The 13136-nt window shown below is 44.6% G+C and overlaps 1 protein-coding gene across 6 annotated transcripts in view; it reads right to left on the bottom strand.

Moving 5' to 3' along the window:
• Nfyc (nuclear transcription factor Y subunit gamma) overlaps positions 1 to 13136 on the bottom strand; it is a 68380-nt gene that overhangs the window by 3987 nt on the left and 51257 nt on the right. For 5 of the 6 annotated variants that reach the window (XM_021639465.2, XM_060379671.1, XM_060379668.1 and 2 more), the window contains exons 5-8: positions 12621 to 12716; positions 7386 to 7559; positions 3784 to 3942; positions 79 to 186 (exon numbers count right to left, since the gene is read on the bottom strand). In XM_021639465.2, the coding sequence (XP_021495140.1) occupies positions 79 to 186; positions 3784 to 3942; positions 7386 to 7559; positions 12621 to 12716 (537 nt within the window). The remainder of the gene's footprint in view (positions 1 to 78; positions 187 to 3783; positions 3943 to 7385; positions 7560 to 12620; positions 12717 to 13136) is intronic. The other variant, XM_060379672.1, reaches the window with a different exon arrangement.

The raw sequence follows: 13136 nt of genomic DNA, 5'->3' as shown, positions 1-13136 counted from the left end.
TGAGCACTCTTTTTCCTACAAGAAGGTGGCCGGCTGATCCTTGTCTCCAACTCAGGCTCATGTCTCCAGTGTACATACCTGCTGGGCATTGGTGGCAAGTGTCTGGATCTGTCCCTGCACGACTTGGGTGCCTGATACAGGCTGGGCTAAGCGGATATACTGCAGCTGGCCGGCGTTCAGTTGCACCTTGAAGGGGGCAGAGAGAGAGAGAGACCACAGGCGACTGAGCACAATCTCATACACCCTCACACACCCACACACCCACTTCCCATGACCAGGTTTAGGGATTGCTCATGCCCTAAATACCTCAAAGAAGCTTCCCCTGAAAAAAGGTCCTTTTAAACAGAGGCCAGAACAAGAGAAGCACCCCACTCCACACACAAAAGAGCTACACACTCATCATCTACTGGCATTTGGCTATTTAATCAGAGCTTATCTGAGGCTTTCCTTAGACTGCCCAACACTTCAGAATGACTAAGCTTTAAATGCAGGCTTTTCCCGCCATCTCCATATGCTGTGAACAGTTCCAAGGTTTGCCAGAAGCCCAAAACAGATAGCTGTCAATCTGAGCCACTCAGCACATCTTGGATGAAGAGCCTGGCCTGTTTTACTATCTCTGTCTGAAAGATCCAGGACCAATGAGGGGAAGGAAGAGATCTGTGGACTTTGAAGATCTTTGATGTTCAGCACTAGCTTATGGCCAAATACTCCCCAAGGGAAGCAGAGTCAGTAAAACTCTCACAGAAAACCCCACCATGGGAAAGCAAAGCTACAAAACTGCCCTTGGAGTTCTTCATGCTTACAATGGTGCCTCAAATAACTGGTAATATAGCAGCCTGTGTTTAATTGTGTGCTAAAAGCCTTAACTCAGGCATTGTGCCATGAACGTATTGTTGCTCGAGTTGGGGATTGAGGGAGGAATGAGACAGTTGCTGAGATCTACGGCTCAGCAGACGAAAAGGGTAGCTGAGGATGGTGGTTGTGCATGCCCACAACTTAGAGGCTCAAAGTTCCTGGGAGCACAAGCCGCACAAGCCAATCTGGTCTGTCCGTACATATCCAGGGGCCCAGAAAGCACCCTCCTGGCTGTTCGGCCTGCTTCTGTTGCAAGGAAGAATTTCCCTAGGCACACAGCATCACACCGCTGTACTGGCACAAGCTTCTTCCTGGCTCTCAAAGGCTAATTTCATTGCAGGAACCTTACTTCCACGAGGAAAATGCTGACAGGATAAAGCTGCGCCCTACATGCAGTGCTACATCAAATGTTTCTCTGAAATGTGGCCTCAAAGGATTTGAACCATCAAGAAAAACAGACGTTTTGTTCCTTTAAACAAACAAACAACACACACAGGACTCATCCATCTCGGGTGGTTCTGAACTGACTACACAGCTAACACTGACCTTGAAGTTCTGGTCCTCCTGCCTCTACCTCCCAAGTGCTGGGATTACAAGCACACAGCGGCAGGGATCAAACTAAGGGCTTCATGCATGCTAGGCAAGCACTCTACTGATAGTGCTGTACCCCTAGCCTGGAACTCAAGCTCTTAGTGAACAATTCCAAAGCTATCTGCTTGGAGGCAAGATAGGGGAGACATAAAGCTTAAATCTGCTCAACACCCGTTTCAACAGAAATACAGCTAGTGTCCTATGACCTGCATCACTTCATTACAGAGCCAACAGTTAACTGTTGGGAAGTTGTGACTGAATCCTTTACCGAATTTATCATGCAGCTTCTTGTTGACATCAAGCAACTTCTGTGGATGAAAGTGGTTAGGAAATCTAGAAGGCCAGCCAAGAAGCCTTGTTCCAGGTGCAGATAAGGCTCCTAACAGTCACAGGTGGTTAAGACTTTCTAGTGGGAGGTGACAACTGCAGCAGCTAGGGCTGCCAGGTGGCTCTATGACTGAGACAGGTGATTGCTTTTGTTCTTAGTCTTGAGAGACCTAGAGTTACCCTGAGCCTCAGTCTTCCAAGACATGGCGGGTCTACTGCTCCTGGTGGCTTTGCTGTCCAAGTTCTTCAGCAAACAAGCCTCTTCTTTAGCTTTCCTAAGGGAAGTACAGGTTCTGCTTTAAAGGTCACCACTATTACAGACACTGCTGAGTCTGGAAATGTCAACTTCTGAGACAGTGCCCGAGAGCAGTGAAGATCAAGTACAGTGTTCTGTACAGAATCTTCTGAGCAGTACTTTGTTTCACATAGGGCAAAGTCACTACTCAAGGATGGGAGCTCTGGCTTATATGACCTTATTTTGGGTCATACAAAACGTCCATACCAAAAGAGAGAGAGAGAGAGAGAGAGAGAGAGAGAGAGAGAGAGAGAGAGAGAGAGAGAACCATTTAAGAGAAAAGTCTTAAAATTGGTGACTGAAATAGTGATGCCAGGTAGAACCCAGGTATCTGGAACTACTGATATGTTTGTATATGAGAGACAGAAGGGGAGCAGAGAGACATACTTAGAAACTTTACTTTCTTAAGGTTTTGCTTGATCTGTTACTTCATAACTTAAGAAAAGTCCCTAAGCTGAACAAAGGGTGCTCTTTGGGCTTTGTTTCAGAGAAGTGACTAAATCCAAGAGGATTCCTATCAATCTACATTTTAGGAAGGACTGACTATTCCACTCTTTCCCATTTGATTGCAAAATGACTTCAATGTAGAGTCTTTGCAAGTGCTAAGACAGTGTTTTTTGGTGTGTGTGTGTTTAAATAAAAGAACAAGGGGCTGAAGAGGCTCATTTGCTCTTCCAGAGGACAAGGGTTCAATTCCCACCACTAATACGACAGCTCACAACCATCTCTAACTCTAGTTCCAAGGGATTCTATGCCCTCTTCTGAATTCCACAGGCACAAGGTACACATTGCATGGACATGGCATACAGATATACATTCAAACAAAACATTCATATGTATAAATTAAAAATAAAGAAAGAAAGCTAAAGACAGGTTAAAAAAAAACCCTAAGAAATGAAACCCCCTGAGGCAGACAAGAAGTAGTAGTTACAGTAAAGAAATGGGTGAGTCAAATGAAGGCCAAAAATATACTTTGCTGCAGGCTCCCCGGGGAACTGACTTATGAATATGCAACAGGTGTTACTTATAGCCTTCCTTACATACCTCCCTCTTATTCTCTGCTAATCAAAAGATAGTTCTGGGGGTGGTGAGATGGCACCTACTGCCAAACCTGATGACCTGAGTTCCATCCCCAGGACCCACATGGTAGAAGGAAAAGTTGTGGCGCCCAATTCCCTGACAAATATATACTGAAGCTTTCAGCTGACAACATTAAACCACTTACATGGATGAAAATGCCTTGGAAAATTTCATTACATAAAGTTGTCCCGATTTCCAAACATATACAAAGTAGCATACTCACCCCTGTGCAAAGGAGTGTAGTAATAGCAACAATAATAACAACAAGAAGCCAGGAGGTGGTGGCGCATACCTTTAGTCCCAGCAGTTGGGAGGCAGAGGCAGGTGGATCTGAGTTTGAGGCCAGCCTGGTCTATAGCATGAGTTACAGGATAGCCAAGGCTACACAGAGAAACCCTGTCTCGAAAAAAAACAAAAAAGCAACAACAACAGCAACAGGCATAAGATATAGCTATCACGATTTCTCTGTGTAGGTGTAGGAGGGGAACCGAGGAGAGCTACACCACAGGTGAAGCAGAACCTGGACTGAAGCAGAGCAGAAAGTAAACATTGAACAAAACTGGGTGTGTAATGGAAATACCATCACCATGAGCCGAGAAGATCCATGGAGCTGGGGACAGTGGGGACAGGCTTACCGGGATCTGCTGGATCTCTCCTGTGTTGGTAATGATTTGCTGCATCACCTGCATGGTCTGTCCAGTGCCACTCTGGGCCTGCTGTGCTTGACCCTGAGGTTGGGCCTGCACAATCTGCACCTGCTGACCTTCTCCAACCTGCATGGTCACGGGTGTGGTCTAGAAGGAAGAATCAAGAGATTGCTGCTTGAGGTCTGGCTGAGAGCCCGTAGAAGTAAACTGGGAGCACATACTCCTGTAATGTCTACACTTTTCACCCTCTTAACATGCAGCCCAATGGGTCTACAACACAGCTAGAGTTAAGTCTGAAATAGAAATAAGAAAGCCAAGTTTCAGGCCCACAGTGTAGAATATCTGCCTAAATCTAAACTTAAATGCCTGGGCTTCAACCGCTGCAGCCCCATAGTCCTTCTGTGATGACAAGGTGTGAACAACACAGGAAAACAAAACAACAACAAAATATCAAAGCAATCATGAAAACTGACACAAAGAGACCCATGTCAAACTAGGAGCGGGTGAATCTGGAGGGCACCATGAAACGTAAGTGGAACTTACATGAATGCAGTAATTATATTTAGGCTCCTCGACCACAAATAGACACGAAAAACACCAAAAGGTAAATAAAACATACAGGCTCATCTCTAAGGCTAGGCCTAGTGCATGTAGGCTTTCACCATCAAGGGGCAAAGTGAACCTTGCCCACCTCAGCCAGACAGTTGCTATGGATCATAGCACAGCTCCCCACAGCAGAGTAAAGATACCAGACACTGACATCTCCAAGAAGCCTTTCCTCATTTCCTCAACAGCACTCAGTAAAGCAAGAGCTTGAACAGTCTAGAGAATGAAGAGCTTAGGTGTAAGAAATTTCTGCCACACATCATGACTTGCACTTCGCAGTTTGTCACTATGAAGCAAACTCTGAATCTCAAGACCTGAGTCCTTAATGACTTTTTTTTTAAAGGTTTTTTTTTGAGATACAGCTTCTCTGAATAGCTTTGTCTGTCCTGGAACTCAGTCTGTAGACCAGGCTGGCCTCGAACTCAGAGATCTGTCTCCCTCTGCCTCCCCAGTGCTGGCATTGCAGTGCTGCTACTACCGCCTGGCTCCTTTAATGTGCCTTTTATAGGGAGAAATCTATCAAACGCATCTGTCTTGTCTGGGAGTGGGAGTGATGAAAGATAGGTGGGGCAACTACACCTGTATTACCATCCCACATTAGACATGCTCTTCTCTGCTCTCAGCTAAGAACCCCGTCAATCAGAAGTATGGGGAGTCTCAAAGAATCATGGCTTTCAAATGATGTTGCTGTTCTGATGTTAACTCTTGACTGCACAGGTGCCCCAGACATTATAACTTAGTAACTAAAACTATAAAAAGGGGGGGGGGGCTAGGAACCACAGAAGAGATTTAAGAGATTACTAAGTAAGGAAAAATTAGGGAAAACTGGGGAACAGGAGAGATCGCATTCTCAGTAAAAGTCTCCTTGGTGTGCTAGGACAACAGCAAACATCTCTTCTATCTGTCTAGCATGATGCTGCACCCGCCTATCCCAGACCTCCAGAAGTGAGCTCCCAATTAAAAACAGAAAACAGGGAACTCACTTCACCACAGTGCCTTCCAACTTTGCTATAATGTATATTCTCTATCTTAGAAAAGATACCTGCACTCAAATTGAAATAGCCCTCACTACTAAATCACTATGGGTCCTCCTTCACTACCCATTCACTATGACCCAGCCGCTGGCCACCCTGAAGCAGGACATTGAAATAACAGCTTGAAGGGACCAACTTCACCAATCTCACAAGTTTTCTCTGCTCCAAGCCCAGCAGGTCTTGGTTGGCAAGAAAGACAGATGAGGTTTTTGCTGACCAAAAAGAAAAAAAAAAAAAAAAAAGGAAAAAAGAAAAAAAAGCATGCTGCCAACTCATCATTGTACTTCATCCACCCAATCTGAAAGGATTTCCAAGGTATTTCTAAATCATTTCAGGAAAATGAGGGCTTGTGTTAGCATGGCAGCTGCCAAATCACCTATGGTGTCCCCTGCTGTAAGCATTGTAGCCACGGGCTTCTTGGGATAATCAGCCAATCAGGGCCAACCCTTGGCAGCCTCTCTTTAAGCTCACTCAGTAAAGGGACAAGGCCTTTGGCAGGTAAAGTTCTCTCACTGCAGAGGCACAGGCATGAGCCAAAGATGGTCCCTGAGGCATCAAGGTGCAGTGAACGCCTGAGGCAAGGACTGTGCTGTAACCGGCTTTGAGCCTGGCAGTGTCTGACGGAGTGACAGCGCTCTACATACTTCTATTTATGAATAAGTAAACGAGCAAGAGATAAACCCTAAAGTCAAAATTAATATTTAAATCCATCCCACCCCAATATTTTTCTTCTGGGCAAACCTAGCTCTTTACTAGAATGTACAAGCCTCTCCAGGATGTGCTTCCTGGACTCGCGTAGATATCTCCCATGCTAATTCAATTCTCACACCACTTCCTTTGCGGTTTCTCACTTTTCTCTATGTTTGCTTGCATTGCTTGCTTGTTTTGAGACAAGGTCTCATGTAGCTATATTTGCTCTCCAACTCCTGATTCTCCTATCCCCATCTCTAGAGTGCTGGGATTATATGTATAAGTCACTATGTCCAGCTATTTCTCATTTCTAAGCCTCTGGCTGTGCTGGTCCTTCGAGTTGCAATACCATGCTTTCCTAATGTATTAACACTTCCAGTGATCCCTCTAAAAACCACATTTTTTCCGTTCAGGAGCCTCTAACCACCTTCTTTTCAACTAATTGCTCACACTTTTGATAACCCTGTATATAATTCTAAGGCTGTCTTAGTCTTACTCATCCCTTGTGGTGGTGTAACCTTTAAAAATATTTGTATTCCCAACTGAGACTACTGTGAATTCCTTAGAAATCAGGATTGTTTTATCCATGCTTATGTTCCCAATACCTAACATAAGACTTTACTCACAGAGGATGCTCACTGTTTGATGAATAAATAAAGTAATGACTGACAGAATTTGGATTCAGAGCTCACAGTACTGAGTCCTCTGCAGCCTCTCATGACTCCCAACGGATGGTACTGCTCTCAACAGTACTATGGGGGAGAGAAAAAAATCCTCTGATTACTATTGTCAAAAGAGAAGGTCACCTGACACAAATACAGTAGCACAGAGAACTGCCAGAAAGGAGAGGTATGCAAGCTGGCAATAATACTGCTCTCCCCTTTAGGGGTACAAATTCCAGTCCTGGTATAGACAACTAGCAGTCCACTGAAAAGACTTTTACAGATATCCCACTACTGTTCAAGGGTGCACTAGAGAATTGTTTTCTTCTAAAATGTCTGCACTCAAAGGGACCCTGGAGAACATCTTGTCCACTGCACTTTCCTCATCTGACCTATGAGGGAAACAGGGTCCAGACAGATTAGGGTGATACTTTTGTTTCTGCACTCAATCGGGTTGGGGGGAAAGCTCAGGTTTCCAGACATCAAATGCAGCACTCTGTAAAGATATGATGGCCTCTCTCTGTACTGATTACACAATTCCCACCCAAACCTAAAAGATAACTGTGTTGCTAGGTGGGTACCCTCTGTGCTCACAGACCTGACCCTGCTGAGGCTGTGCAATGATGATCTGGCCAGGCTGGATGGTGGTCGTGGAACTGGTGGTCTGCTGGCCTTGCTGCTGTCCCTGGACCTGGACAGCAGTGGGCTGCTGAGCCAGCGTGAAGTAGTACTGGACAGGCTCTGCAGGAGTCACAGATTGGCGCACCTCCTCCTGTGGAGTGGAAGAAGAGGCAGGTAAGGGGAAAAAAACCGACTCAGCAACCGCCACAGTGAATTTCCACTCTTCCCCCAAACAGACTATGTGCAGTTGCCTGACGAATGCTGAGCTCTCCACATTTGCAGTCAAAAGAAAAGTAGAATTTGAAGAAACCAGTTGTGCTAAGTTGAACTAAAAATAACAGTTTCTATAGACTTCACAGAACATACAGCCAATTTTCTGAAGCACCAAGTAATCATCCATTGTGTGATGAGCTGCAAACAGGCAAATAATTACTGTAACCAACAACCATGCACCAGCAGAGCTTGTCGATAGATTCTGTCAAGGTCTGTGATGGAAGAACAGTGCTACCTGCTAGCAATGGGAAGATGCTATTCAAACTTACTGTCCCCAAGTCCCATAAAAGCAGCACCCTTCATTCCAGGAGGGACTTATAAGGGAGAGGAGAAACAGCTTTTCCTGGACTACAGTGCCAGAGCCAGCTTTTCACAGCACACTGAAAGCTCTGTGTTCACTATGGATGTGTCTACCCCAGAACCACATCTGAGTCTAGTTGTACTTAGCCACAAAAGTGTAACCCAGGGGGCCTGAGGATAGCTCTCTGCTAGGGTGCTGCCTTGGCTGATAGGGAGGCAGCAGTCTGTCCGATCAGTTGAGATTGTTCTTCAGCAGACGTTTTCCATGGCAGAAGGAGTAAACAACCCTCTCCCAGCCACCTTGAGCTCACAGCTGAGAGTGTAGGATGTTTACACACACTACAACATGGTAGTACAGCCCAGGGGTTGGTGGGCCCCTGACCACCCACAGAAATCAGCATCTCATTCCGAGTGACCTGTGACACATGGTATCCCTGTCTAGGACAACAAAAACATTCGGCCACAAAGGCTGAGTAAAAATATTAGCTAATTTTATTCACTTCATTATCCAGAGCTAAGTCTGTCAGGTTTCAGAAAGGAGATACTTCTGAACTGAGACCTTCTGCTCAACTGCTCAATGCTCTCCAAAGTGTGCTTCCATGGCACTTTCTCCCTGCAAGATTCTGTACCTGCAGGACAAATTAACTGCCAGTTTTGCTCAAATATAACTCCTATGAGAACAAATAATGCCTCTCTCTTGCCTGCTTACTACTGTCCCTGGTATTCCCATACAGGTACAGGTAGGTGCTGCCTGAATGATGAGTCTACTTAGCCAAGCAGAAATCTAGAGGCAGAAAAGTACTTTTCTGAATCGTAGGAAAATTCTAAACCCAACAGCTATAAGCAATAATACTAGAAAGTAGTGCCTAAGCTCTCCTCAGTTCTCTTCAGCTCCTGTGACCATGCGTATGGGAAAGGCTGTCCTTATAGTACTGGGCTGAGTGCTTTTGTGTTTGCCTGTTGACGCTGTAACTGGGATCATGGACAGCTAGCCTCTGAGACACTTGAATAGCAAGGTCCCTAATGGTCATCCACCCAGACCAAAAAGCCACTCTTAATATTCTTAATATCTAAGTAAGTCTTTAAACATAAGCTGACCTTCTGGGTTAATGTATTCTGCACTTCAAACCCACACAGTTTCAATCTCAACATGATTATGCAAAGGCGGGGGGGGGGGGGGCAAAAGAACCCTTTTTATTTTCATCTATGTCTCAAATTCCAGGACACCATAACAGTGACAAAGCCAGGTCCATTTCAACTCCAGTTTCTTTTCCATTTTAAGCAAATGTCAGCCAGCAACCAGGTCTTGGCTGGGATAACATACTAATACCTCTTTAAAACAGAAAACAGAGGCCAACTGCTTTTTCCAAAGCTGTGGAAATAAGTTCAACGTCTATTTTTCCCTCACTGAGTTCTCCCTTCCTATTTTATGAATAGGAACACCAGCCCTAACACGGAAAAGTTCTTGGTTGTGAGAGCATTAAACACTAAGAATACAGAGCGGCTGGGGAGGCAGCAAGGGACACTGGCACTTCCTGTCTTTGACCTGTGACTGGCTCTAGGTGTCCATGATTACAATAAACAAGCACTGAACTTTTTTTTTTTTTAAACAAGACAGAAAGCAAGTTCTTTAAATACCTCTGCCAGAACCCAATATCTTGCTTTACCAAAAGCTATCAAGCAGGCAGGTAGCCTCTCCTATGCTTCCTACTGCATCCTCTCAGGTAATAACCAAATAAGAGTTTCTAGGACACTGTTGTCAGGACAAGGCACGGCAGTTTTCAAATCGCTGTGATGGAAGGAGGCACACGTAATGGTTCTTCTGCTTTATGAAGACTTTCCGCAAATGGAGGTCAAGCCAGCAAGGGAATGATGATGCTTGATTTAAAGAAATGGGTGAAAAGATAATGACATTTCAATGAGCAGGAACTTTCAACTCATAGCTTAGTGGGGAAGACGTCAGCCCTCAACTACCTTCTACTTGTAGACAATTTACTTACTTCCATGGAGTGGGAGAGAAAGAGAGAGATTCCAAATCATCTCTGAGAAGTCAGGACTACAGATTTACACTTCAGTATTTCCCTTTTCCAGGTATGGATCAGCCAGCACCCTGCGCTCTAGAATAATCCCTGAATGACTGGGTCGATACAGAAGGGGTACCTGCTCAGTATTAGCAGTGGCTTCTCCAATGCTGAGACTAAAAAACAATGCCAGTGAACAAGCAGCATCACATTACAGGGCCATCACTACAATGGTGAGCAGCCAGCTCCACACTGGGGGAAAAAATACATTTGCTTTAGTAGCAGAGTGAACTGCTGCCTCCTTCAGAGGGTGTGTTTTGGAGAGTAGGCACTTTTAAAGGACTTTAGGAGGTGCCAGCCAATTTGGAGCTTGGGAAAACTTCATGTCTATAGAGAATTAAAAAATGCTATCTTAGAATTTCAGGCCAGCTTTCAGCAATCTCAACCTTTTAAATGCTAGGCAGCAGCTGTCCTGAATAGGATGCCAATCAATAGCTCAAACACCTACAAAGAACTAAAACCAGGAAGCTTAAGGAGTGTTCCTGCTGGATACTCTTGAAAGGGAGATGGACCAAACGTCATGCCCATGCCTTGAATTCCAGCACACAGGAAGCAGAAACAGGCAGATCTCGATGAGTTCCAGGACAGCCTGGTCTAAACAGAGTTTCAGTCTATCCAGGGATACACAGTGAGACCCTATCTTAAAAACCCAAAACAAACCAAAGAACAAAAAAGGGAGATGAGGGCTGGAGAGATGGCTCAGAGGTTAAGAGCATTGCCTGCTCTTCCAGAGGTCCTGAGTTCAATTCCCAGCAACCACATGGTGGCCCATAACCACCTATAATGAGATCTGGTGCCCTCTTCAGACATGCAGACAGAGCACTGTATACATAATAAATAAATAAATCTTTAAAAATTAAAAAAGGGAGATGGATCAGAACACTTCAAACCTAACACCCTGAGAGACCCAGAAGGACAAACAATTTTGGAGGAAGGTATAGCACAGTGGCTCTCAACCTGTGGGTTGTGAGCCCGTGGTGGGGGTGGGGGTTCAAAGATCCTTTAACAGGAGGCACCTAACACTATTATAAAACAGATATTCACGATACATAACAGTAGCAAAATTACAGTTACAAAATAGCAGGCAAAAAAAATTTATAGGTGGAGGTCACCATAACATGAGAAACTGTATTAAAGGGTTGCAGCATTAGGAAGGTTGAGAACCATTGGTATAAGCTAGCATCCTTCTTTTTAGTCAGTCTATTCAGCAGGCAGCCACAGCTGACAAGCAGTTAACACAGTAAGAGCAATGCCTGATTGCATCATAGATCTTACCACCTTGTTTTTAAAGGGGGCTCCTGGTAAATATGTGGGAGCAAAAATCCAACAAGGAAAGCAAGCTCATGGTATTATTAGATCCAAAGGAAGAGAGGCCGCTTGTTCTTGTGACTTCTCAGAGAGAAAGGAAGCACCCCAAGAAGAGGAGTCAAGTTCATGGGCACAAACCTGCAATGTCTCAAAGCCGATGAGCGCAGCCGGGGACGACTGTGGCAGCCTGCCGCTGTAAACATCCGACTGAAAGCTCCTCTCAACACCTTACAGCTTCCAGTCAAGGATGTTTACAGCAGCAAAGACTGCCCAGAAAAATAAAGAGCTTCGCTGAGGCACACCCTGCTCCCATAAGGTGGTGACTTGCTAACCCCAAAACCCTCATGCAGTGTCAGAATTAATGTCAATTAGGATGCCCACTTCTGACACATTTTTCTGGCTGGTTATTAGTACAGTTCAGCATGGGGAGAATGGTTGTCATTAAATGACTCTAGACATCATAGTACAAAATAATTTGTTAAAAACACTTAAATCTTATGAAAAAAATAAAATAAAACAAGTAGGACATGGTATGGTTTTGCTTTTGTGAGGCTCTGCCACTATTTTCCAAACATTCCACTAAACCTAGAGAGTCACGCAAATTGTGTGCCTGAAACAATGAGCTCTATAGGACAGGGGTCTACTACCATTACAATTAAGAGTTATATGTACCCAAATACTGAACAAAACAATTGGTGTGAGCTTTGGAGGTGAACAGGTAGAAAGAAGAGGACAGACGCCTGTTCTTGTGATTGAAGAGAAAAATGTAAATGGTGTTTCTAAAACTTGGTTGGACACTGAAGCATCTGCGAAGCTTTAAATATGGATGCCTGGGGTCATGGCGTCATAGGCTCAGACTCATTGGATGAAGGGCAGAGCCAAGGCACTACAGAGACAGCACAGAATAGGAGAACAAAGGCCACACACTCCAATTCAATTACTATGCACAGGAGAAGCTGTTTTTTAGAATCTAAACTGACTGGCCGAGAAAGCTTTTACTTTAGATCAAGAACTCCTGAAAGAGCTTTGTCCTACTGTCTCACTAGTCTTTACACTTGGTTTTCGCTACACCACCATCCCAGAGGCACTGAGTTAAAAGTACCCATAAATGAGGAGAAGATGCTGAGGATGATCTGGACTACAGAAGAGAAACAGAAACAGCAAATGCCTTCCTTGGGTGGGTGAGAGGAGCCCTGGACATTTTGCCCAGGCCCAGCAGGTGGCAGCTGGGCGATGTCCTCCCTGCTCACCTGGCGCTTCGGTGGTTTCAGTTCATCTCTTGGAACAATATCGATGAGAAAGTCGAACTGATCAAATTTTGTAATTGCCATAGCAATATCATTCCTCTGTAACAAAGAAAAACAGAGTAAAAAAAAACTGGCCTAGGAAGACTCTAGTTCTTTTGGCTTTATTATCCTTCAAGTAAGAGGGCATGACCTCCCCTTCCCAACCCTAATATCTGTGATTAAATCTATGATTAAACACAAGCTAGGTAGGTGTTCTGCCATTGAGATATACTCCAGCCCAAGGAGATGACTTTTAAGCTGCACTAAATGTCTGTGTATCCAGAGCTAAAAATAAGAACAGCCAAACTTTTATCAGACTTGTTGGACAGACATCAATGAAAGAGATACACATATCTCGTGCTCTAGGGCAGGACACCTGAGCCCTACACACTATTTCTGCTTGTTCTGGTTTCAAAGCTTCCACAGAATTGTCAAAGTACTATCTTCTGGCTAATTCAGGACAAAGCCAGCAGTCTCAAC

This window comes from Meriones unguiculatus, chromosome 3 (assembly GCF_030254825.1).
Source record: "Meriones unguiculatus strain TT.TT164.6M chromosome 3, Bangor_MerUng_6.1, whole genome shotgun sequence".
Classification (NCBI taxonomy): domain Eukaryota; kingdom Metazoa; phylum Chordata; class Mammalia; order Rodentia; family Muridae; genus Meriones; species Meriones unguiculatus.
This window is presented reverse-complemented; position numbering and strand designations above follow the sequence as displayed.